General features: G+C 41.8%; 4 protein-coding genes across 11 annotated transcripts in view; 3 read left to right on the forward strand and 1 right to left on the reverse strand.

The window, feature by feature from the left end:
- The first annotated feature begins 4,121 nt into the window (after positions 1-4,121).
- nudt13 (nudix (nucleoside diphosphate linked moiety X)-type motif 13) lies at positions 4,122-7,966 on the forward strand. Of its 4 annotated transcripts, none has more exons than XM_021564840.2 (9): positions 4,122-4,273; positions 4,829-4,926; positions 5,039-5,181; positions 5,415-5,522; positions 5,694-5,800; positions 5,918-6,043; positions 6,199-6,310; positions 6,522-6,676; positions 7,253-7,966. In XM_021564840.2, exons 2-9 carry the CDS (start codon positions 4,847-4,849, stop codon positions 7,442-7,444), a joined length of 1,023 nt encoding a protein of 340 aa, XP_021420515.1. In that variant the 5' UTR covers positions 4,122-4,273; positions 4,829-4,846; the 3' UTR covers positions 7,445-7,966. The 4 variants fall into 4 exon arrangements, with proteins under 4 accessions (XP_021420515.1, XP_021420517.1, XP_021420516.1 ...); XM_021564842.2 differs by having other exon boundaries at positions 6,522-6,577; XM_021564841.2 differs by having other exon boundaries at positions 4,149-4,273; positions 4,777-4,926.
- A 108-nt stretch (positions 7,967-8,074) lies between these two features.
- On the reverse strand, positions 8,075-11,737 carry dnajc9 (DnaJ (Hsp40) homolog, subfamily C, member 9). 2 transcript variants are annotated; one of them, XM_036946255.1, is made up of 6 exons: positions 11,707-11,737; positions 9,761-9,952; positions 9,482-9,622; positions 9,015-9,269; positions 8,774-8,857; positions 8,075-8,650 (listed from the first exon to the last, which is right to left on the reverse strand). In XM_036946255.1, the coding sequence occupies exons 1-6, from the start codon at positions 11,707-11,709 to the stop codon at positions 8,540-8,542; spliced, it is 786 nt and encodes a 261-aa protein (XP_036802150.1). In that variant the 5' UTR covers positions 11,710-11,737; the 3' UTR covers positions 8,075-8,539. The 2 variants fall into 2 exon arrangements, with proteins under 2 accessions (XP_036802150.1, XP_021420518.1); XM_021564843.2 differs by lacking the exon at positions 11,707-11,737 and adding an exon at positions 10,390-10,768.
- Positions 10,785-16,028, forward strand: LOC110491412 (zinc finger protein 501). The gene is made up of 5 exons (XM_021564839.2): positions 10,785-11,167; positions 12,451-12,628; positions 12,753-12,811; positions 13,293-13,395; positions 13,528-16,028. Exons 1-5 carry the CDS (start codon positions 10,976-10,978, stop codon positions 14,574-14,576), a joined length of 1,581 nt encoding a protein of 526 aa, XP_021420514.1. The 5' UTR covers positions 10,785-10,975; the 3' UTR covers positions 14,577-16,028.
- Positions 16,029-16,421: 393 nt separating this feature from the next.
- Positions 16,422-27,055, forward strand: part of ccser2b (coiled-coil serine-rich protein 2b) — a 118,847-nt gene continuing 108,213 nt past the window's right edge. For all 4 annotated transcript variants that reach the window (XM_036946256.1, XM_036946257.1, XM_021564844.2 and 1 more), the window contains exon 1: positions 16,422-17,097. The gene's annotated coding sequence lies outside the window, so the exon portion shown is untranslated. The remainder of the gene's footprint in view (positions 17,098-27,055) is intronic.

The following is a 27,055-nucleotide window of genomic DNA, read 5'->3' on the forward strand; positions in this document are numbered from 1 at the left end:
GTTTTGTCACACAACACAATGCCACAGATGTCTTAAGTTTTGAAGGAGCATGCAATTGGTATGCTGACGGCAGGTATGTCCACCAGAGCAGTTACCAGAGAATTGAATGTTCATTTCTCTACCATAAGCCACCTCCAACGTCGTATTAGAGAATTTGGCAGTACGTTCAACCAGCCTCACATCCGCAGACCACGTGGTACCATGCCAGCCCAGAACCTCCACATCCGGCTTCCTCACCTGCGGTATTGTCTAAAACCTGCCACCTAGACAACTGATGAAACTGTTGGTTGGCACAATTGAAGAATTTCTGCACAAACTGTCAGAAACTCTCTCAGGTAAGCTCATCTGCTTGCTCATCGTCCTCCCCAGGGTCTTGACCTGACTGCAGTTCGGCATCTTAACCGACCTCCGTGGGAAAATGCTCACCTTCAATGGCTACTGGCATGCTGGAGAAGTGTGCTCTTCACAGATGAATTCCGGTTTCAACTGTACCGGCAGATGGCAGACAGAGTGTATGGCCCCATGGTGGCAGTGTTTTTATTTTTTTTTACATTTATTTAACCTTTATTTAACTAGGCAAGGCAGTGACGAACAAATTCTTATTTAAAAATGACAGCCTACCGGGGAACAGCGGGTTAACTGCCTTGTTCAGGGGCAGAACGAGAGATTTTTACCTTTCGGGTTACTGGCCCAACGCTCTAACCACTAGGCTACCTGCTGGGTTATGATATGGGCAGGCATAAGCTACAGACAACTAACACAATTGCCTTTTATCAATGGCAATTTGAATGCACAGAGATACTGTGAGGAAATCCTGAGGGTCATTGTCATACCATTCATCCACCGCCATCACCTCATGTTTCAGTATGATGATGCACAGCCCCATGTTGCAAGGATCTGTCCACAATTCCTGGAAGCTGAAAATGTCCCAGTTCTTCCATGGCCTGCATACTCGCCAGACATGTTACCCATTGAGCATGTTTGGAATGCTCTGGATCGATGTGTATGACAGCGTGTTACAGTTCCCGCCAATATCTAGCAACTTCACACAGCCATTGAAGAGGAGTGGGACTACAATCAACAGCCTGATCAACTCTATGCAAAGAAATGTCATGCTGCATGTGGCAAATGGTGGTTACACAAGACACTGACTGGTTTTCTGACCCATGCCCATCAGAGATACTTATTTTTTAAGGTATCTGTGACCAACAGATGCATACAGTGGGGCAAAAAAGTATTTAGTCAGCCACCAATTGTGCAAGTTCTCCCACTTAAAAAGATGAGAGAGGCCTGTAATTTTCATCATAGGTACACTTCAACTATGACAGACAAAATCAGAAAAAAAATCCAGAAAATCACATTGTAGGATTTTTTTATGAATTTATTTGCAAATTATGGTGGAAAATAAGTATTTGGTCAATAACAACAGTTTATCTCAATACTTTGTTATATACCCTTTGTTGGCATTGACAGAGGTCAAACGTCTTCACAAGGTTTTCACACACTGTTGCTGGTATTTTGGCCCATTCCTCCATGCAGATCTCCTCTAGAGCAGTGATGTTTTGAGGCTGTTGCTGGTCAACACGGACTTTCAACTCCCTCCAAAGATTTTCTATGGGGTTGAGATCTGGAGACTGGCTAGGCCACTCCAGGACCTTGAAATGCTTCAGTCTTCCCAGCCTGGTGCAGGTCAACAATTGTGTTTCTGGTGTCCTTTGACAGCTCTTTGGTCTTGGCCATAGTGGAGTTTGGAGTGTGACTGTTTGAGGTTGTGGACAGGTGTCTTTTATACTGATAACAAGTTCAAACAGGTGCCATTAATACAGGTAACGAGTGGAGTACAGAGGAGCCTCTTAAAGAAGAAGTTACAGGTCTGTGAGAGCCAGAAATCTTGCTTGTTTGTAGGTGACCAAATACTTATTTTCCACCATAATTTGCAAATAAATTCATTAAAAATCCTACAATGTGATTTTCTGGATTTTTTTTTCTCATTTTGTCTGTCATAGTTGAAGTATACCTATGATGAAAATTACAGGCCTCTCTCATCTTTTTAAGTAAGAGAACTTGCACAATTGGTCACTGACTAAATACTTTTTTCCCCCACTGTATCTGTATTTCCAGTCATGTAAAATCCATAGATTAGGTCCTAATGAATTTATTTCAATTGACTGATTTCCTTTAATTTACTGTAACTCAGTAAAATCTTTAATATTGTTGCATGTTGCGTTTATATTTTTGTTCAGTGTATACATACAGTGTATATACAGTACCAGTATTTTTCTTTATTTTTACTATTTTTACATTGTAAAATAATAGTGAAGACATCAAAACTATGAAATAACACACGGAATCATGTACTAACTAACAAAGTGTTAAACAAATCAAAAAATATTTTATATTCTTCAAAGTAGCCACCCTTTGCCTTGATGACAGCTTTGCACACTCTTGGCATTCTCTCAACCAGCTTCATGAGGTAGTCACCTGGAATGCATTTCAATTAATAGGTGTGCCTTGTTAAAAGTCAATTAGTGGAATTTCTTTCCCTCTTAATGCATTTGAGCCAATCAGTGGTGTTGTGACAAGGTAGGGGTGATATACAGAAGATAGCCCTATTTGGTAAAAGACCAAGCCCGTGTTACGGCAATAACAGCTCAAATAAGCAAAGAGAAATGACAGTCCATCATTACTTTAAGACATGAAGGTCAGTCAATACGGAACAGGTCAAGAACTTTGAATATTTCTTAAAGTGCAGTCGCAAAAACCATCAAGCGCTATGATGAAACTGGCTCTGACGAGGACCGCCACAGGAAAGGAAGACCCAGAGATACCTCTGCTGCAGAGGATAAGTTCGTTACCAGCCTCAGAAATTGCAGCCCAAATAAATGCTTCACAGAGTTCAAGTAACACATCTCAACATCAACTGTTCAGAGGAGACTGTGTGAATCAGGCCTTCATGGTTGAATTGCTTCAAAGAAACCACTACTAAAGGACACTAATAATAATAAGAGACTTGCTTGGGCCAAGGAACATGAGCAATGAACATTAGACCGGTGGAAATCTGTCCTTTGGTTTAATGAGATTTTTGGTTCCAACCGCCATGTCTTTGTGAGACACAGAGTAGGTGAACGGATGATCTCTACATGTGTGGTTCCCACTGTGAAGCATGGATGAGGAGGTGTGATGGTGTGGGGGTACCGTGCTGGTGACACTGTCTGTGATTTATTTAGAATTCAAGGCACACTTAACCAGCATGGCTACCACAGCATTCTGCAGCGATACGCCATCCCATCTGGTTTACGCTTAGTGGGACTATCATTTGTTTTTAAACAGGACAATAACCCAACACACCTCCAGGCTGTGTAAAGGCTATTTGCCGAAGACGGAGCATGATGGAGTGCTGCATTAGATGACCTGGCCTCCACAATCACCCGACCTCAACCCAATTGAGATGGTTTGGGATGAGTTGGACCGCAGAGTGAAGGAAAAGCAGCCAAGAAGTGGTCAGCATATGTGGGAACTCCATCAAGATGGTTGGAAAAGCATTCCAGGTGAAGCTGGTTGAGAGAATGCCAAGAGTGCAAATCTGTCATCAAGGCAAAGGGTGGCTACTTTGAGGAATATAAAATATTTTTTGATTTGTTTAACACTTTGTTAGTTAGTACATGATTCCCTATGTGTCATTTCATAGTTTTGATGTCTTCACTATTATTATACAATGTTGAAAATAGTAAAAATAAAGAAAAATCCTTGAATGAATAGGTGTGTCAAAACTTTTGACTGGTACTCTATATATTATTATTTAAAACATTAAACAATTATTATTCTTATCTCAGGTGAAAACCCATATAATTGGGAAGGATCATACAGTCAATGGTAAGCAGGTGAGGAATACTACTGTAGTCCAGGCCTAACTCCAGCTATAACAGCATATTGAAAAATGTGAAGAGACTGGAATGTCAATTGAAAGGAAAAAAAAGTCAAGTGATTAGTTATTTGATCTGGTTTTTCCATCAATGAAATGCAATCAATTGATAGTTAATTATTGCAACACAAAATAATCTTATCCATTGCCATTTTCCAATAAAAAACAACTCAACTACAGATGAATGAGGTCAAATTATATTTGACTCCACTATTACAGAGAAGACATACCCTCTGTCAGTGGCAGAGGTCGCTGCACGCTCTGTCTGTTAACACGTTTGGTCTCTGTGCCTTGACGCAAGTTGTTTTCCCTTTCTATTTTTTTCGTTTGAGGATTTGGACTGCAAGCAAGGTGAATTTAGATTTATTTTGTCTTACGGTATCATGTTTTCAGTTTAGTTTAGCCTAGTAATGGTTTGGCAAGAACTTGTGCCGCTCATAGTAGACATTACGAAACAACCTCCATTTTGAAGTCCTAAAGAGTCGGTACAACGTGTAGGCTACTGTCAGAGTGCACTGTCCTCTACATGCGATTGTTCATGAACATATACGTGAAGGACAACACTCAAATGCAAAGAATATGACTGCAATAACATACTTGTACATACATTGATTGAGATGTGGTTTCACTGCATTTATTTAATTATGTTTAAAACTAAATGTTTCTTACTAGAACTCACCACGATATGGCTTCTTTGGCAGGCTCTGCTCCATTGGAACCAGAGCTCAGTCCTCTGGTTAAGCCAGAACAGCGCTACAAAGACAGTTTCCACTATCATCTACCTTGTGTTTCACCTTGATTCCTTTTAATTTGTTTACATGTAATATTTATTTGTATTGCGTTCATTATTTCAGATGTTCTACACAATACAACTCACCTGGGACCAATTGTTCTCATTGTATGTAGATCTGTGGGACCCTAAACATGCTCCAGCCACTGAGAATTCTCTTCAGACCCAAGTGGATGGTCTCACGGTCCTCCGCCAGCTATGTGTCCAGGATGAGGTCAGTTCAGTTAACTGTCAGATATACCCACCCATTTAATAAACATACTGCAAGTTAGATAACGGTTGAATGGGATTACATTCATGCTAAAGTTATGGCATGTCTGATTTAGGCACTTGAATAAGATAAAGGAGGAGGATGAGGCGTGTCGAGCAGCATTGCAGTCTGGGAATATTTTCCTCTATCACAAACTGGCTCCTCTACTGCGGCGGACTGACAGTGGAATATACCAGCTCCCAGCTCTCCAGACCAAAGGTATTGTATGGCCAGAGGATTAGTGCCATTGAAGCTAGGATTGAGACTAACTGTATATAACAAGGACAGCCCCCTCTCACTTCAGAATCCACTAAATTGAGAGTGACATTATTGCAATGACATAATAGAAATGGGCATTTCTTGACAGGAACAACTTTCAACAGAGATGTACCTGTATATACCAACACAAACATGTAGTATGCATGTCATGGAAATACATTTGTTCCTCCCAGATGTAGAAGAGATTCTCGAAAAGCTTGGAGAGGACAAGGAGATGGTGAAGGAATCCATTCTCATCAACTGCACTGAACAGAACGAAGCACAGTTCTCCTTTGATGTTGGTACGAGAACATCCAGACATGTAATACATTACTTCATGGAACATAGAGTTAGTTGGTACATCAAATTCCCATCTGGAATAATAATCCATCTCGTTCTCCACCTACAGTACATTGTCCTCTGTGTCTCTTGGGTCAGACGACAGGTTGACCGACTGTCTCTCTGTGCTGTAGGGGCGATTGAGCAGGCTGCTGTGGAGGAGCTGTGTAGAGGAACCTTCGTAGACCTGAGGAAAGCCTTCTTCCTACTGAGAGGGTCTGAGGCACCGCTTGTAGCCAGAGTGGGTATTGGAGTCAAGTCTCCAATCTAGTGTTGCACTGTGTTTTTCTAGTATTGTATTAGACCGTGTGTCTCTCTGTGTTTGCTATAATACCTGGGTGTATGTTTTGATCATCAGGGGCAGGCTCTCCTTCGCTGGCACCAGACCAATGGCTTCTGCAGCTCCACTGGGCAGCCCACCCAAAGGAACCAGTCTGGCAGTCAGCGTGTGTGTCACAGCAGTGGGATCACTTATTACCCTAAGGTAAGAAACTGGGCTTATCTAGCAATTATAAAAGGTCAATCAGCTATTTAATAGCTCTCATATCACATTGGATTTTCATCATGAAATAGAGTAGTTAGGACATTTCCCCAAGCTTGGTGAAAAGTAGTTCTGTTGTGTCTTTTGTTTTTCTACAGATGTCTCCGGTGGTGATCGTACTGGTGTCTGATGGGAAGCGGTGTTTGCTGGGGAGGCAGTCCACCTTTCCACGGGGGATGTACAGTGCACTGGCAGGCTTCTGTGACATTGGTGAGTCTCATGCCGCACATTTCAAACCAATGAGGCATGTGTATTGACTATTTATAACATGTCTATTACATAGGCTACATCCAGTCCTAATATGCTACCCAGATGTAAACAGCCTGAGAGATGTAACTCACTTATCCATAACTGTACTTGTTAAGACTAATATATTACTGTTGGCATAAGCACTGGTATAGGTTCCTGAATGTGTCAACAGGTGAGACCATGGAGGAGGCACTCCGCAGGGAGATAGCTGAGGAGGTGGGGCTGGAGGTAGAGTCTATCCAGTACTCAGGCTCTCAGCACTGGCCCTTCCCACAGAGCTCCTTCATGGTGGCCTGTCACGCCACCGTCAACCCAGACAAGACACACGTCAGTCAATGGCTGCCTCACTATTCTAACTTTCTCTGTGTTCATACATTAATTTGGCTTGAGTGTGAGCAAGACATCTAGACGAAGCCTTCTCCACAGGCCTGGACTAACCAAATCTGGGGCCTAGGTCCAAACATTTTTTGACCTATTTCTGGGTGGCAGAGAGAATATTTTGCAGTTCTAAAGCTAATTTCCTGCAATTCTACACATTTTGCCATGGGCCAGAGATAAAGTGTTGCAGTTTTAAAGCAAATTTTCTGCAATTCTACACATTTTGTCATGGTTAATGCAGGGTTCATATGTTATTTCAGTTACTCAAACATAAAATCAGGTCGGTAATCCAACCCTGCTTATCCATTGTTGTACATTTAGTGTCCAATAACTGCCAGATCACATTTGTTTTGTTCAATTGTTTTTTGTTCATTTAATTTTTAAGGAAACTGTGAGATTATACTTGTAATAAAAAGCTCTATATAAAGAAAATATTTTCCATGTCAATACAGTGTACATTGAAATAAAATAAGTTGAAAACTGAATTAATTGTACGTTGCTGATCTGAACTGCTTTGCCTAACAGGTCAGTGTGGATAAGGTGGAGTTAGAGGATGCACGGTGGTTCAGCCTAGAGGAAGTCCAAGAGGCGCTGGCGATCAAGGCACCACCACGGAACAACAAAGGAGAGCCTACTGTGTTCTGGGTCCCACCAAGCTACGCCATAGCTAACCGGTTGATCCAGGAATGGGCCAATCAACAACACCTCAAATCATAGCAAGATGGGTGGACAACAGAGAGCCTCAAAGCTGCAAACACACCACACAGATGATTTTAGAAGACCAGGCAGGAACACTGTACTGTTTAAGTGCTTGGTAACACACACAGACGGGAATGAAACATACAGGTCAAGAGCAGACATGGATGGAACTGACAGGAAATACATCTCACTTGAGGAAAAAAGTGTTTGACCAGGACATTGTGTTTCAGGAGATACTGTAATACCATCAAAGGGCTTGGCTTATAGCTAACATTTTTTATTCTTATTATATATATATATATATATATATATATATATATACACTATGTAAAGGACATTTTTGCATACATGTGTGATCACTAGGCCTTTATGAAGTTTAAACTGTTGATTTAGTTTAAATACTGTAACTACCTCCACAGTATTGCAATGATTCTCAAAATGATTTACAAAGTGAATGGTTGTAATAAGTGTATCAGTACTGTAATAATATCATACTTGTATGTACAGATAACTAAATTAATAAAACCATAAAACCTAAACTGATGTTTTTTAAGCCTGATTGGTGTATGTACAGAAACTAACTGAATAAAACCATAAAGCCTAAACATACATATTTTAAGCCTGCTGTTGCCACCAAGAGAGACTGAACATTTTGGACGCTTTTATTTTTTGACTTAAAAACCAAATACATTTAAGTGCAATGTGAAAAATAAAATAATCCTTAAGGGCTATACATAAAACCAATCGGCAACATTACATCACAATGTCTTGATAATGTGTTGTTGCTACATAACCATCTAGGCCACTGGTTACAGAAGCTAGTATGATAAGACTTTCCGTTACCAAGTAAATCGTTTTTATTTTTTTAAATCTTTGGAAATATACATATGACTTCTTTCATAGTGACACCCCCCCATATATATAGGCACATCCCCTGCCACTCAAATCATCGGACCATGTTTAGGTCCTAAGTGACTTATGAACAGAATATCATCTTTCACTATGACAGAGTGGTCTCAAGAACTGTCTTTGCGCAGGATCAACTTTTAATCATAACATATAATGAAAACAGATGACTGTTAGCAAGAGCGCAGAGGTGAGTTAGAAAAAAAGTCACTTCTTTCCCTTCCTTCCTGAGGAGGAGCTTGGTCTTTTCTTGCAGTACTTTGCCTCCATGTTATCCATAAAATTGTTAAAGCCTGCCTCTTTTGACTTCTGATTTTTCTGAAATAAAAGAAAAGGGGGGGGGGGGGGGATAAGAGATACATAACCAATGGCAGCTTCGAAAAAAGGTCAGTAATGGTTTTACAGTTACGTTGTACCACGTTGGTCAACTAACTGTCTCACCTTGATCATGGCCACCAGGCTGTCCTCGCTGTTCAGGCCCATCTCTTTCTGCATCTCCTCTGCCTCTTTACGCTCTTTATCGGCCTGGAAACACAATGACACAAACATTGACAGCTGCAATGGTGACCATACTGATGTTCACCTGTATCAGTTAGCTATGTCTCTGTGATAAGAGCATGAGATAAAACAAACTCAAAATGCACTGAGGAATATATATAGAGTGGTGGATTAGTTCACACACCTTGCGTTTGCGGCTGCTTTTCTTCTTAGCACTCTCGTTGGTGAAAGCCTTGTGAGCCGGCAGCACCTTGGAGTCGATGGCGCACTGGAGGACGGCTCTGATCCGTGGCTCGTCCTCCTGGGTGGCACACAGCACGTTCTCCATGATCATGTCCATGTCGCCCTTGTGCTCCTCATAGACCCGCATCAGATCATGCTTTTCTTCCTCAGAGTCCTTGTAGGACTTCTCAAAGTTCAGGATATCTTGAAGTGTGATCTGCAAAGATAATGCACAGTCTTGACATAACTGATCATGTCCAGGCCTGGGACTTTCTGAATGTACAGTGTTAATTCATTGTAGCTGAGATTTTAATTTAAGGCTGCAGAATGTGAAAACTGTGCAAGGCGGATGTGAAGACTTTCACTAGGCACTGAATGTATCCATTTGTAACTTACACTGGGGGAAAAATGCTTAACTTGAAGTCCTACCTTAGGAAACATTGTTCTCCAATATTCTTCCCAGTTACGATCTTGGTCAAGTGAGTCGGACTCCTCGTCTACTATGCCCTGCTCGTCGTAAATGGCCCTTTGGTCTTTGTCACTCAAGACTGCATACACCTTTCCTAGAGTCTAGTAACACATCAAGATATCAAACAGGACAGAAACTGATCATCGGACACCTGCTCCTCCCAATATATCAACCAAGGTTTTAAAGGTAAACAAACGTTCACACATTATTTTTTTGAATGTAAGTGTTGTCTTGCCTACCTGGAACTTGGCAGTGGCTTGCCCGTCACCTGGTGATCTGTCAGGGTGGACTTGTAGTGAGACTTTATAATAACCCCGTCGAACCTCTGCCTCCGATGCATCATTTGTGACACCGATTACATCATAAAGGTTTGACGTCTTGAACAGCTCCTCACATTGATCCAGTAAACCCATGTCTGCTTCCCCTAGCAACTAGGACAAATAAAGAAAAATGCAACATAAAATGTAAACAATGTGTGAGGAATTAACTGGCAGTGATATAGCTAATGTAACTAGCCAACTAACGTTACGCTATCCCCCTTAACGTTACTCTTTCTGGCTCTCTTTCTGCCCAAACAGTAGCGTCTATCTCAAATTCACTTCCCCAAAACAATAACCAAACGCACAAAGTCGGAGCTACAACTACACAAAATCGTCAATAACATGACTGTCAATTTCAATAATTTAGCTTGTCGCTCAACGTTAACTAGCTAGCTAGATTGCGCTACTTAGCGAGCAGCTGATGCTAGCTAGCTAACGTAAATATCTCACTGACACTGGAACTGGCCCCGGCCTCTACCTACAGAAATTGTGGAACTAGCTATTCCGACTGGACATACAAACAAAAATAAGAATGTCTCCCAACTCACGCGTCCTTTGACTGGAGTGAATGACAGGTTATTATGGTGATTGTGTCCGTGTCTTTTGGATAGCAAGCTAGGTACCTTTCTAGCTCCCAATTGTCAACAAGCAAGCAGCTCTCTACAAAATTTGGCGCGGTATTTGCGTCATCGTATAATTCATATGAGCGCCCCAAAGGTTTTCGAAACAGCCTCTTCAAAGATTCTCAATGCCCTTGATTACCAGATGCCCAATGTTTAAATGCCAAAGTAAATAAACGTATGGGGTTTCCTGGAAGGTCAAGTATTAAATAAACAAAATAATCACATTACAGTGTGTTTGAATAAGGTAATGTACAACTTGGTAGCTTTCAAAATATAGTAGCTGTCTCTTTAATAAACTCAACTCACTTCTAAACCGGAACTAGAAGTTTGGAGTTCACAAAATACTTCCGTGTGAGCACATTCACAAATAAAAGAGTCTCTGTACTCCTAATTAATCAAATATATTGATGTACTAGCTTCACCTGTATGTGGTATTATCTTAATAATTCATAAATGCTCATCTAAAAGAGTGGTCAATTAGCTAAGCTCGAGATAAACACCAACAAACAGAATGTCAAATTTCATCGCGTTGCAGACCCAGTTGGCCTCTGTCATGGAGACCCTTGTTCACGCGGCGGTGGCCGAACTAGGTAAACTTGTAGAGGACAGTTCTGTTTTCGTGTTCAGCCTGGAACTGACCCAGGGGCATAGCGAGGATGAAGAATTATCGGCAAAAGTGCAGACGGAGAGTCAGAATAAGATGGTAAGTCACCACGAGTGAGAGAGGAAAGGCCTAGTAGCTGGCTAGGATACTGAAGCAAGCTAACTAGCTTTTCCCTTAACACAGATCAGTTGTCCAATAGGACATCATGTTTATTAACAGTTACAGGTGGCAGATACCATGGAAAGGGGCATGCATGAATACAATAGCCACCCTCAATCTATTCATTGTATGTTTTGAAATAATACATTGCTTATCACTACAGCATCACTACTCTGGACGGCTCTGACTTAGAATACGTGGACAACTACAAATACCTGGGTGTCTGGTTAGACTGTAAACTATCCTTCCAGACTCACATTAAGCATCTCCAATCCAAAATTAAATCTAGAATCGGCTTCCTATATCGCAACAAAGCATCCTTCACTCATGCTGCCAAACATACCCTCTTAAAACTGACCATCCTACCGATCCTCGACTTCGGTGATGTCATCTATAAAATAGCCTCCAACACTCAACAAACTGGATGCAGTCTATCACAGTGCCATCCGTTTTGTCACCAAAGCCCAAACACTACCCACCATTGCGACCTGTACGCTCTCGTTGGTTGGCCCTCGCTTCATACTCGTTGCCAAACCCACTGGCTACAGGTTATCTACAAGTCTCTGCTAGGTAAAGCCCCGCCTTATCTCAGCTCACTGGTCACCATAGCAGCACCCACTCGTAGCAAGCGCTCCAGCAGGTATATCTCACTGGTCACCCCCAAAGCCAATTCCTCCTTTGGTCGTCTTTCCTTCCAGTTCTCTGCTGCCCATAACTGGAACGAATTGCAAAAATCTCTGAAGCTGGAGACTCACATCTCCCTCACTAGCTTTAAGCACTCATTGTCAGAGCAGCTTACAGATCACTGCACCTGTACATAGCCCATCTGTAAACAGCCCATCGATCTACCTACCTCATCCCCATACTGGTATTTATTTATTTATTTTGCTCCTTTGCACCCCAGTATCTCTACCTGCACATTCATCTTCTGCCGATCTACCATTCCAGTATTTAATTGCTATATTGTAATTACTTTGCCACCATGGCCTATTTATTTCCTTAACTTACCTCATTTGCACTCCCTGTATATAGACTTTTTGTTTTCTTTTGTTCTACTGTATTATTGACTGTATGTTTTGTTTATTCCATGTGTAACTCTGTGTTGTATGTGTCGAATTGCTACGCTTTATCTTGGCCAGGTCGCAGTTGCAAATGAGAACTTGTTCTCAACTAGACTACCTGGTTAAATAAAGGTGAAATAAAATAATCTCTTTCATTTACAGACAGACTTTGCCACAATCATGGAGGTACTGGGCAATGAGGCATTGGGTAAAATAATGAAAATTGTGGATGAAACAAAGTTTTTGATGGACTTTGAATCCAAGTCCTTCAAAGGCCATAGAGGGAAAAAAGCCAAACCACAAGCGAGCATCTTGAATATTCTGTCAGTTGGAGGAATGGGTAAGTAACAGATGTTTTTATTTCTTTATCTGTTGCACTACAAGAAGAACTAAAAAGTACTAGCGTCACCTGAAGAAGAAGAAGAACTACCTATTTATGCCTCACTTCTCTTTCATTGGTGCAGCGGAGGAACATTCTTATGGCGGAAGTGGTACATCTGCGGCGCAAACTATTTCAATGGAGGTAAGCTCTTTGCAGGTTGCTTCAAGAGTAATGGAATTGTTATCAAATGAAATGTTATTTATCACATGCGCTGAAATACAACAGGTGTAGACCTCACAGTGAAATGCTTACTTACAAGCCCTTAACCAACAATGCAGTTTGAAGAAACCCCCCCCCCCCCCAAAAATAATAAATAAAAGTAACAACTAATTTAAGAGTAGCAGTAAAATAACAATAGCGAGACTATATACAGGGGGTACCGGTACAGAGTCAATGCGCTGGGGTACCGGTTAGTCGAGGTAATTGGTTAAGAGCCCATAAAACGGCAGCCATCCCCTCCGGTGCCATTATCACAATGTAATAGTTTCTGCAAACACTTTGGCTGGTTTCAATAGGCAAACCATTAAATATTTGTAGTCTGTGTCCATTCTGTGCCATTTCTATAATATGATCCAATTATGCTCCACGTTTTCACACCTAATCAATCTGTTTGTGCTGGTAGTCTGCAGATGTGGAGGAATTGGACACACCAGAATCTCCCCTTGTCTTAGCTGTTTCTGTCAAAGACGAGCATGGGCAAATAGACCTGGGGGCCATTGCAGAGAGTAAGTATAAAGCAAGTACTTGTGTCTTGACACTGCATAAGATCAGCTCATATCATAGTATTAACTGCCACCTGAGATTATATATTTTCATGGATATTTTGTTCACGGACATGTTTTATGCATGTCTTACAGGAGCTGCCGATGATGCTTTTGCAGGAAACTCTTCTTCAGAGCACCAGTATGGTATGATTAGCGATGGCCCCCTGGTGAACCCCACAGACATCCTATTGGAGACTTTGTTTGCCCAAAAGAAGCTCTTCATTTGCACAGAGTGTGGGAAAAGTTTCTCCACGCAGAGTAACCTCAAATCCCACCAGCGACTTCACACTGGCGAGAAACCATTTGTGTGCATGTTCTGCAACAAAGCATTTGCCCACAAACAGAGTTGTAATGATCACATCCGCACCCACACTGGTGAGAAGCCCTTCATATGTGGCGTGTGTGGGAAATGCTTCGGCAAGCAGGCGCACCTCAAGACCCATTCGATAATCCACACGGGCGAAAAGCCTTACAGCTGCACTGTGTGTGGCAAGAGCTTCAACCTGGCTCAGAATCTGTCTAGACACCAGCAAATTCACACGGGAGAGAAAATCTTCACCTGTTTACTGTGCGGGAAAGGCTTCACACGCGCTGTAACACTGAAGACCCATCAACTCATTCACACTGGACAAAAGCCCTTCAAGTGTATTCAGTGTGAGAAGAGTTTCCGTCACGCTGTCAATCTGAAGAACCACCAGCGTATTCATACAGGTGTCAGGCCATTTAGTTGTGACTTGTGTGGCAAGACATTCCGTCAATCGGTTAATCTTAAAATACACAAGCGCATCCACACTGGAGAGAGGCCATATATCTGCACAGAATGCGGCAAGACCTTCAGTCAGCAGAGTAGTCTCATGTCTCACGGACGCACCCACTCTAACGAGAGACCTTTCCAGTGTAGCTTCTGCGAGAAAAGATTCAACAACGCCAACAGTCTGAAGTTGCACCAGAGAATCCATACAGGAGAGAAGCCGTACAGCTGTGAAATCTGTGGGAAGACCTTCAGTCAGGGCAGTCATCTCCGAACACACAAGAGGCATGTCCACGCAGGAGGGAAACAGTACATCTGTGATAAATGTGGGAAGAGGTATTCAGACAAACGGAATCTTAAGATGCACAAATGTGTTTATGCCTCAACCTAACATAGTGGTGGGCAAACAGTTTCAATCTTTGAGAGGCTTTTGTTGTCGTTTGCGTTGCTGTTAAAGAGAGCCTTGAAGACTGGCACGTTAATCGCTAGGGGAACCCCCTTCAACTTGATTTTAGCCTGGGCAAAAATGTTTTTATTTTTTGTTTTTTAATGAAATAGGATTTGCTGTCAGGAGCTAGGTGTTTTTGTTCCCATTTAAGCAATTATGAAAAGTAAACTAGTGAAACGCAGAAACCAAATATGCCTATGTTGAATAATGTAATGTTAGTGTATACTGTACATAATCATGCAACTTTTATAAGATCAGTTATTTAGCTTAAATAAGCATATAGCTAACATTTTGCAGCTAGAGATGCATTGATATTATTTGGAAAAAGCCTGTAAAACTGAATCTGGAGGTTGGGCTATGAAAAAGCTGTAGGTTTTGTATTATAACAGAACCGCTCGGCTGACTAGCCTGTACTTCCACAACATCAGTCAGATTTAATTTGTTTACCACATGTACTTGTTTCTTAAAGACCCAGTGCAGGCTAAATAAAATGTTCCTGTGTTTATATCATATTGTACAATAGCTGATGGGAAAAATAAATAAATAATCTGCGTTATTTCCTGATAGTTGCTGGTTGAAAATACAATCTACACATGACCATCTAATCAGCAATTTTGCATGTGTGGGAGTTTTGTGCTTTCCATGGTGACATCAACATGGGGTATATTGGTTAATAGACCAATAACAAAGCGTTCCAAACCTCTCTGCCAATAACAGCTAGTTTTCAGTTTTCCCCTCACTCAGACAACTCCTAGCAAAATTATTTCTTGAGTAACGTTTTTTTTCTAATAGCAATTTGTCAATTTTATTGAAAATCTATTGTAGTAAGGCACTTAATTGTTGCCCAGAAATGATTTGATATTGATATAAGAAAGTCTGCATTGGGCCTTTTAAGGTTTGTTTTCTGCAGACTATTTTATAGCCTTGATTATTTTCTATACTTTATGATGTAAATGAGACAAATCAACACGTATGTAGTGGGAGGGAACAAATTGGTTAAAAAAATATCACATTAAATTGCAGGAATGTAATCAATAAAGACATGCAATGCTGCAATGTTTGGCATTTCACCTGTGTGAACTGTGTTTCAGTTATGGATTCACATTCAAATGGAAACCATACTATGTTGCGTTATTGCTGTCCAAATCACAGCTAATAATATTTGATGAATGAATGGTAAACTCAGTTGAAAAGTTGACATTTGCAGTTGCAGAACTTTTTGAGGCTCATTTTGGTGATTAAAATGGATTTTGGTTTGTTTTCATATTTTCTTTTCCCCTATTTTTTTTATTATTTAAGTATGTGATAACACTGTTAACCTAGACATTAGTCTGGGCTGTTGCAAAGCTGGATATTTGACACGTTCGAATAATAAATCCTTTATTGCTTCCAAAACAATTATTATATTGCATTTCACCGGATGTATAAATGTGAAGCATCCGCTTGGCGTTTCCTCTCACTACCAGCCCATTGGGAGAAATTGGAACGAGATGGATTTTCTGCACATTTTCTCATCGATTAAACGTTTGATGTCAATACAGTTTTCTGTTTGCAAAACTAAAATATGTTCTGTACAGAGTGAACACATTTTTGTAGAAATTACCCTTTGCAAAATATGTCAAAAAAAAATAGCGTTGTTTATGAGTGAAAAGGCGAATTTAGTTATTACACACATTCGAATCACAGAGTCGGCTAGAACACACCAATAGGATCTCGCTAGCTCGTGCTTGGCTCTGCCCACCTCCCTGTTTGTTCTGCCCACTATGACTAATTTGTTCCCATTTGACACGACAAGCTGTGGTCTATCTTGGTTTAGTTAAAAATCTTCCTAGTCAGATTTGTTGCCTCCCACAATGTATCAACGCTAACTGTTTTTGTCTAGCGACAGGTTTAGGAGACCAGTGGCAGTGCGCATGTGGTTGTGGATGATTCAGCGAGAGTCGAGTCCAGTGAGCAGAGCAACTGAGAGCACTTGACAGCGGAGAGCTTAGCAACACTAGCTAGCTACTGAACAAGCGAAACAAACGTTTTTTCGGACAATGAATATTTGACAAGAAATTTGAATGAACAAATGATCACTAGGAGAGAGGCGATGACAAAACCTTGATACTTTGGTGGACCATACATAGCCATACGCCTGGCTGAAGAAAATAAAAACATCTGCTTCAGGGGAAGGTGTTAATGTTACTTGACAACTAGCCAAAATGTTTTGTATTTGACTTGCTCAGTCATCAATATGGTGCTTTCATATCGAGCAGTGTTTGTAAGGTCATTTAACTGAACACTTTTTTTTAGGTAACTAGCTAGCTAGCCAGGCTACTGCTTGCTTGAATTTGCTAGCTAGCTTACTAGCCAACGTTAGCAATTGGACCTGCACTTGGTATTCAATCAAACCAGCCGATTCAGTCGTCAATTCAGGAATTTGCGGTCGTGCATGTTAATGCATCATCATCTGTTTCAATAGGTAAGTCCGAGTTTGAGCCGCCTGTGTGTGTCAGTGGAAGTACTACTGTCTTGTCATTACATTAACGATCCCTTCTCAGGCCTGTTGCAGCAGCTAAGAGACAGCTACAGTATATTGGTATGCCTAACTTACACTACTATGTGTCAGAGATACTGTTAAGCATGTTATAACATTTCAACTTCTAAATGAGCATCAGACACAGACCAGTGTTGGCCCCTTACTTGCCTTGCTGCTTGGATGCTCCAGTCAAATTGGCCCAGTGGTAAATAACCTATTGTTTTACTGCTACAAATTACTCTCTGAAACAGCATTCCATGCATACTTCAATTGGAAGTGAGTCCAACTGCAACTTGTAAAAACTGATTTATTGAAGTGTCATGTTTTGGCCTTGTCATTATAAAAGACCCCACAGAGTCTTTAGCAAGTTGGCAACTGTGATGGATTCAGTTGTTCGTGTGGTGGTCATTGGAGGACAGCCGCACTGCACATGAGTGAATGAGATGAACAAAATCCATTTCTTCTTTTAAAATAACCTTCCATGTGTCAGGGTCTAGGCAGCATATGTTGGATTTAAGGTATTGATTTGGCTCCATAATTGTAAAGAAAAAACACAGGGAACCCTGATTCCCAATGGTAATCTACACTCTTTCTCTAGCTCGTAATAAAAGTAACCATTACAGAGGCAGAAGGCCTTGCATGAGGTTATGGGGGTCAGTGAGCCACAGAGTACAGGCCCGGGATTTCTGCATGCACTGATGCAGAGAACAATTATCAGTCAAGCCTGTCCTTGTTTGGTTACTGTATCCTAAGTTGTTAGTGGATATTGTCAGTCAATGTTAGGTATGCTGAGCATTTTGTGACTGAGGTTTTTGCTCAATGTTATTACAACGTAACTACCATGTTATTATGTCAGTGTTTCTGACAAAAATGCTTGTTTATGATTTACATTCGCTCTTTACAGTCAGCTATATAATAAACAAGTATTATTTGTTGCATGTGCCAAATACAACAGGTGTAGACTTTACCATGCAATGCTTTCTTACAAACCCTTACCCAACAATGCAGAGTTAAAAAGTAAGAAAAATTTGCACAAATAAAATGCCGTCCTAGCTGTTAAATAATATAGCCACACATTTCCTATCCTCTTAAGGTTGAGCTGTATCTAGAATGTTTCGATATTGGGGTTGTGTTCAGAAGGGTTTAGAATGGTGCAGACAGAAAATATGTAGGCTAATGTATTAGAGCTAGAGCTCACATGAGTGCCTGCTTACTCTCCATGACAAAGAAGAAAGTATGTTCAACATAAGGGCTATTTTATGTGAACATTCTATAACGTTTCACCCTCCTGCATAAGACCCTGACCTCTGAGCTCTCTCTGGGGTGTCTTTAATCACTCTGAGGAAGGGATTAAATTGCCACTGTGATCGTTAACAAGATGATAAATAATGAACCAGTGTTCCTGCTCATCCTACTTTATGATGTCCCACCAGAGTTGAGAGAGTGGACACGGGCCTGATACAGTGGATGTGCAGTTTGGTTAAAGAATGGCAACGTGAGGCCCTGGAGCAGGGGAATAAGAACACTAAGGTTGCCTATCTTCACTCCTGGCCCACTGGCCTGGACACGCCCCATTCTGTCTCTCATCCGCTCCACCTCTCTTCCAAGCTCTTCCCTGTGTGACAGCCCAGCCTATCTTCTATCCATAGATAATTAATGGCCTGGGCTTTTGTACCTGCTGGGGTGTGGCAGTCTCTGTCCGCTGCCAAACCTGTGTGGCCTGCTGGAGTCAGGTAGGACAGTCTGTCTGTCCTGAGAAACAGTCTGGCATATTACCTATCCAGCTGTGAGCCCTTCATCAGAGGAAATGGAGAAAATAAATTGAAAAGAAATGCCCCCTCAGCAATTTGGCCAGTGATTCAAAGTTGCCAGGCTGATAAGAAATGGTTTGTGTTTGCTGTTCTCGTTAACACCGTCTGTCTCAGGCTCTGAAGCAAAAGGAAGACATTTAGGCCCATGTTCTTATCAGTGGGAGCATGGGAAGAAGATGTAGCCTGTTGGCATATTTTACAAAACACTCACAGGCCAGGGTCCATTCATTCTCTTGAACTTTGTTGGACCTGCATGTTTGTTATCTGAGGTATGAATTTCACAGGATGAGTCACCATCTGATGACATAGTAACACACACACACACACACACACACAATATGCCTTGTTGCCTCATTATCTGGTAGAGTCAGAGATGAAGTCAGCTTTTAGACTGTGTTTCTGTTTTGAGGGTAGGGTTTGGCGGTATCGTCATACTGTCCTTCTCGCATATCGGGATTTACGGTTTTACAGGCTTAGTACACAAGGGGGCTCCAAAAAGATGCAAAAAAAGCCCATTGGGTGTTTATGACCAGAATGCTAACAAAATTAGCACAAGTAATAGTGAATTTCCATGGAGGCTGCTAGCGAAATAACTAATTGCAAAGACAGGCAATCCATCTCAAATATAAACACAACATGCAAAAATGTCAACGGTTTTACTGAGTTACCGTTCATATAAGGAAATCGGTCAATTGAAATCAATTAAGCCCTAATCTATGAATTTCACATGACTGGGCAGGGGTGCAGCCATTGGTGGACCTGGGATGGCATAGGCCCATCCATTTGGGAGCCAGGCCCACCCAACCAGAATGAGTTTTTCCCCACAAAAGGGCTTTATTACTGACAGAAATACTCCTCAGTTTCATCAGCTGTCTGGGTGGCTGGTTTCAGACGATCCCGCAGGTGAAGAAGATTAACTTGGAGGTCCTGGGCTGGTGTGTTTATACGTGGTCTGTGGTTGTGAAGCCGTTTGGATGTACTGCTAAATTCTGTAATATGATGTTGGAGGTGGCTTATGGTAGAGAAATAAACATTACATTCTCTGACAACAGCTCTGGTGGACATTCTTGCAGTCAGCATGCCAATTGTACGCTCCCTCAACTTGAGACATATGTGGCATTGTTTGTGACAAAACTGCATATTTTAGAGTGGCCTTTTATTGTCCCCCAGCGCAAGGTGCACCTGTGTAATGATCACGCTTCTTGATATGCCACACCTGTCAGGTGGATGGATTATCTTGGCAAAGGAGAAATGTTTACTAACGGATGTAAACAAATTTGTGCACAATTTGAGAGAAATATGCTTTTTTTGCGTATGGAACAATTCTGGGATATTTTATTTCAGTTCATGACCAACACTTTACATGCTGCGTTTATATAGGTAGGAGCTACTGAAGGTGATTTTTGCTGAGTTTGGGCATTTACAGGCAAAGAGACATTATGCAAATGAACAAAGTTTTGAAACAAGCTGTCTGATGGAAGAACAGTACTGGCTCTGGAGCAGCATGTGTACATGCTGTGTCTGTGTGGAGTCTGGAGTCGCTAGGGCAACGGGCCTGCCTGCTCTGCTCGGAGAAGAGGTTGGGAGGAGCAGACAGGCCAAGAACCGAGAGGAGAAAAAAAGACAAGGAAATCCAGCAGTGGCAGCGGTACAAATAACTCATCCAAAGTGCTGACTTCTCAAACACGGCAGAAAGCGAACACACTATGACCCTTAAGGGTCGCATTAACGCACAAATGATAAGGCGTGTAAGAAATATCTTGCTGTGTTTTGTAAATGCAGATCTAATATGCTTATTGTAATTTCTGCTCGGCATCAGACTAATTTTGTGCTTCAGTTGCACTTCTCCAAACAGGCATTCTATCAGCATCTATCATACACCGTTGTACTTCTGTTGTCATCTGATGAAAATGAAGCTATTTTCTGCTGAATTTGTTGCACTAATGTATTTTCTGTGAAGGAAAACTATAGTTGCACATCCCTGATCACTCTATTGAAGCAAAAAAACACTGACTTTCAATTTGAAATGCGACTGGCTCAACATTTCTGGGGAACTACAGTAAGCTTCATAATGTAAAATAATGTGACAGATGAAATGAAGAACGGGGATCTGCTTTATCTCCTAACGTATTGCACAAGTCCACTGCAGGTATGTCCTTAAAAATGAGCTACAGATATTACAATTTATTGTAAAACTTCAAAGAAAAAGTCTCAATGGTATTGAAAAACCATTCTGTGGTTATTTCCAAATTGCCCGGGATATAGTATATACCGCCCAAGCCTATTTGAGGGTTCATGAACCTGCACCTGAGCTCTCTGAAACTCTGTCTTTAGTTGTCTTCTGTTTGGTTTCCCAGCTGGTGCTCTGGAACCTTGTATTGTGTGAGCACTGATGAGCGCATTGTCATGTGTTTGTTTAGGGCACGGGCAGCTGTGCTGCTATTGAGGAAGGGCAATGGTTTGGTTTTGTGGGTAGCGTCTACCCATTAGTATGGCGCTATGAAAGTACGGCAATACAGATTGTATAAACTAAGTTTGAGTAGGGGCTGGGGTGAGTGTAGTGTGACGCTAATAGTGATAATCCATGGGAATTCTCTATGACCTGTAAGGTTCTGTATTTATTTTCTTAGTCAACCTTGTGTTCTGTTCCATTGTGTTGAAGGGAAGATGGAGGAGAGACAGACAAACACAGACCATCTGAAAGAGTGGCACTGATGTAGCCTACCCCCCCCCCCCCCCCCTTTCCTCTCCCCCCTCTTCCTCTCTCCTGAGGGGAGCATACATGCCTTTTCTGTCTCAGTGGCTATTTAGGGTGAATCCTTCATAGTATTATTAACATGTTACTCCTTTGAGGTGATATGGAGCATGAACTAGCATTAGGGATTCTGGGATCAATTTACTGTGGAGTGTACAGAACATTCAGATTCAGAACAGGACTAACCTAACATAGCAGGAGTAACCTAGAACGGGATCTGCCTGAGCGGCGTTTCTTTCCTTCTGGTCCTGTCGAGAGAAAAATATCTGTCGGGGGAGGTTCTCTTCTGCACTGTTTAACCAATCCCGTAAAAGTTGCTTGACGAGTCGTGTCACAGGCTCTCTTTCCATCTTCCCTGAAAACAGGATGCATCCGGTTGTTTTCCACTCCACTGAGGGTGCCACAGGACTGCCTGTCTCAAGGCGTCCTGTGTCCTTTGCTAAGAATAGCAGTGTACTCCCCTCTTCTCACGCCACGGAGGAGAGAAGGGAAGAAAGTGTGGACAGGAGGTGATGGATTTGATCATAAGCAAGTGCCTCTGTGGTAGAAAAGGATTCTCCTAAACCATCACTCTCCTCTTCTTCTCTCTGTACTGTTTTGTAGTTCTGCTTGAACCACATGACTGCTTACTGTAGCCTACTCATCTCATTTGTGACATGGGATGTGAGTGCATAACTTAAGACCAGCACGTGGTAGTGCAGAACACAGTAGCTCGGTTACTTCCGTTAGTGTGCTTTGACTTCAGAGGAAATGAAACGATTACTTTTTCATGGGACAATGACCTTTTTCTCAGACACAATAAACATACCATGTTACGCAACAAGGGCTTAGCCGTATCTCACTCAAGTTGTTGAACGTTTTATTTCATGGTGCACACAACTGGAGTCCTACTACTTGAGGACTTGATTGGCCCACTGCCTGTGACTGCAGGCAACATGCGCAGGTCAATGAGTGTATCAATTCTTTCTTTCTGTTGCTGTTTAATGTTGCTATTGATCAATAGATGAGGATGTAACGTGATCCTGCGCTTGTTGTATTTAACTGACCGTTATATTGTTGCATTTGCTTGGTCAACTAAAGAGGTAGGAGCGTCAGTCTGCCGCCTAAAGCTGCTAGCATCGGTGATAGGGAACCAAGGAACCCCCCCAGCGGTGAAAGGTACACCAGTAATGTCAGAACCTGGCTAACCGGTCACTCATCTGCCGACCAGCCAACTTAGTCAGAACCCTATCTGCTCTTCAGACTGGCTGCACAACCATCTGTGCTCCCCTCAGCGGTGGCCTGGACTCGAGTACTCAAGTAGCGTTTATGTCTAAAAAAGAGTATTTCTTTCATTGTTTAACAGTGAACATCGTCAATGACCAACATGGCTTTGAAAAGGACGTCTTTACGCCATGACAGTACCATATCAGTTCAAAGATAAAGTCGAGCGTCAAATCTAGACCATATTGGTATTATTAACCTCATTCTTTCCAAAAAGATGTTACAAATTGTACAAGGTTCATGGGCCTTCTAAGGCAGGGGACTTCTGTTACAGTAGCATCACAGACGTGTGAATTAGAGCATGATAAATGTTCTCTCGTCCTGAAAGGATGTAGGGTGGGGTGGTGACACAGAGGGTAGAATGGGCGTACATCGGTCTGCTTGGATGGACACGACATAAACGCGTAGGCCTATGTGTGTAGACCCCTAATGCATCAGGGCAGGTCCGTAGGTAGCCTTGCTCTGCATCCTTCCAACCCACTACTTGTGATCCTGTCAGCCTGACTAGTTAGACACCTCTCCCTGTCCATTTCTGCTCAGGCTGGGTGGGGCCCAGCTCCAGAGAGACAGACAAGCTCCGTCATTAAAATGAAAGCACCTGTTTTCCTCAGTCTCGTGCTGGGTGCCCATTCTCCCAGATAACAGACTGGCCTACTGGGGAGTCTGACTGGGACAAGACATCCATCATTCATAACCTTTAAAGTCAGACCAACGTTGCTGAACTGGGGCGAAAGAAAAAGGAAAGACAAGGTATTGCTTCTCTTTAACTAGCCTAACCAGTGTTGTTGATGTTGAGTTTTTAATCGACAAGACAGCCTAGAGAATTCAGATGTGAAAGAGTCACATTATAGCCTCATTTCCACTGTAAGCAGACTAATGAACCGAAGCATTGATTGGAACCTCATCAGTGTTTCCTGCTCTTATTGAATTACAGATACAAAAATATATAATTTATCAAAAGTCACAGCTTCAGCCCAGTTCTTTTAGTCTCTCGGGTGAGTTGAGAGCACTGAAGTCAGAGTTGTAGTGGGGGAACGCTAGTACTAGTGGGCCTGTGTGGATCCATGGTACATCATTCAGTCATTGTCTATGACAGTGTTTTCCAACTCCAGTCCTCGAGTACCCACAACAGCACACATTTTTGTTGTGGCAGGTTGAATCAGGTGTTTTTGTCCGGGGCTACAACAAAAAGGTTTTCTGTTGGGAGGACTGGAGTTGGGAAACACTGGTCTATGGGGTGAAGGAGAGTGGGAGGCTGTGTCTGTCTTGGCAACTATAGGTGTTAAGGCCACATTACTCAGTCACTCATAAACTGGTTACAGTAAGTCTTTCCTTACATCATTATCAGGCTCTTCATCTGGATAGCAGATGGGTACGTCCTTTACCGTTCTCATAACATGCTCTTCCTCTGTTAGACACTTTCCATGACTCGAGTCTTTGAATAATTCATCAGACAAAGCATATGGCAATTTGTTGGATTTCCATGGAAAAACACTGGGTACTAGTGATGGATTTGTGTTACTGGTCTCCACCTATGCCTGTGCGATAAAAAAAAATAAAAAAACGTTTTTGTCATGTGCGCCGAATACAACCGGTGTAGACCTTACAGTGAAATGCTTACTTACAGGCTCTAACCAATAGTGCAAAAAAGGTATTAGGTGAACAATAAGTAGGTAAAGAAATAAAACAACAGGAAAAAGACAGGCTTTATACAGTAGCGAGTCTATAAAAGTAGCGAGTCTATAAAAGTAGCGAGGCTACATACAGACACCGGTTAGTCAGGCTGATTGAGGTAGTATGTACATGTAGATATGGTTAAAGTGACTATGCATATATGATGAACAGAGAGTAGCAGTAGCATAAAAGAGGGGTTGGTGGGTGGCGGGACACAAAGCAGATAGCCCGGTTAGCCAATGTGTGGGAGCACTGGTTGGGCGGCCCAATTGAGGTAGTATGAACATGAATGTGTAGTTAAAGTGACTATGCATATATGATAAACAGAGAGTAGCAGCAGCGTAAAAAAATGGTTGACTTTCAAGTTTGTGTGTGATATATATATATATATATATATATCTCAGCAAAAAAAATTACTAAACTTCGTTTATTTTCAGCAAATTTAACGTGTAAATATTTGTATGAACATAACTGAATTCAACAACTGAGACAAACTGAACAAGTTCCCCAGACATGGAATAATGTATCCCTGAACAAAGGGGGGTCAAAATCAAAAGTAACAGTCAGTATATGGTGTGGCCACCAGCTGCATTAAGTACTGCAGTGCATCTCCTCCTCATGGACTGCACCAGATGTGTCAGTTCTTACTAGAGGTCGACCGATTAATCGGAATGGCCGATTAATTAGGGCTGATTTTCAAGTTCTCATAACAATCGGAAATCGGGATTTTTGGACACCGATTTGGCCGGTTTAAAATATATATATATATATATATATATATATGTATATATTTTTTACACATTTATTTAACTAGGCAAGTCAGTTAAGAACACATTCTTATTTTCAATGACGGCATAGGAACGGTGGGTTAACTGCCTTGTTCAGGGGCAGAATGACAGATTTTTACCTTGTCAGCTCGTGGATTCAATCTTGCAACCTTACAATTAACTAGTCCAATGCTTTAACCACCTGATTACATTGCACTCCACGAGGAGACTGCCTGTTACGCGAATGCAGTAAGAAGCCAAGGTAAGTTGCTAGCTAGCATTAAACTTACCTTATAAAAAACAATCAATCAATCATAATCCCTAGTTAACTACACATGGTTGATGATATTACTAGTTTATCTAGCGTCTCCTGCGTTGCATATAATCGATGCAGTGCGTATTTGCGAAAAAGGACTGTCTTGCTCCAATGTGTACCTAACCATAAACATCAATGCCTTTCTTAAAATCAATACACAGAAGTATATATTTTTAAACCTGCATATTTAGCTAAAAGAAATCCAGTTTAGCAGGCAATATTAACCAGGTGAAATTGTCACTTCTCTTGCGTTCATTGCACGCAGAGTCAGTGTATATGCAACAGTTTGGGCCGCCTAATTTGCCAGAATTTTGCGTAATTATGACATAACATTGAAGGTTGTGCAATGTAACAGGAATATTTAGACTTATGGATGCCACCCGTTAGATAAAATACGTAACGGTTCCGTATTTCACTGAACGAATAAATGTCTTGTTTTCGAGATGATAGTTTCCGGATTAGACCATATTAATGACCCACTTTCATGTGTTTTGCCAGCAGCTTGTCGCTGTGCTTCAAGCATGGCGCTGTTTATGACTTCAAGCCTATCAACTCCCGAGATTAGGCTGGTGTAACCGATGTGAAATGGCTAGCTAGTTAGCGGGGTGCCTTCCACAAGCTTCCCACAATAGGTTGGGTGAATTTTGGCCCATTCCTCCTGACAGAGCTGCTGTAACTGGGTCAGGTGTGTATGCCTCCTTGCTCATGCATGCTTTTTCAGTTCAAATTTTCTATGGGATTGAGGTCAGGGCTTTGTGATTGCCACTCCAATACCTTGACTTTGTTGTCCTTAAGCCATTTTGCCACAACTTTGGAAGTATGCTTGGGGTCATTGTCCATTTGGAAGACCCATTTGCGACCAAGCTTTAACTTCCTGACTTGATGTCTTGAGATGTTGCTTCAATATATCCACATAATTTCCCTTCCTCATGATGCCATCTATTTTGTGAAGTGCACCAGTCCCTCCTGCAGTAAAGCACTCCCACACCATGATGCTGCCACCCCTGTGCTTCATGGTTGGGATGGTGTTCTTCGGCTTGCAAACATCCCCCTTTTTCCCCCAAACATAACAATGGTCATTATGGCCAAACAGTTCTATTTTTGTTTCATCAGACCAGAGGACATTTCTCCAAAAAGTATGATCTTGTCCCCATGTGCAGTTGCAAACCGTCGTCTGGCTTTTTTAATGGCGGTTTTGGAGCAGTGGCTTCTTCCTTGCTGAGCGGCCTTTCAGGTTATGTCAATATAGGACTCGTTTTACTGTGGCTAAATATACTTTTGTACCTGTTTCCTCCAGCATCTTCACAAGGTCCTT

This window comes from Oncorhynchus mykiss, chromosome 16, assembly GCF_013265735.2.
Source record: "Oncorhynchus mykiss isolate Arlee chromosome 16, USDA_OmykA_1.1, whole genome shotgun sequence".
NCBI classification, from domain to species: domain Eukaryota; kingdom Metazoa; phylum Chordata; class Actinopteri; order Salmoniformes; family Salmonidae; genus Oncorhynchus; species Oncorhynchus mykiss.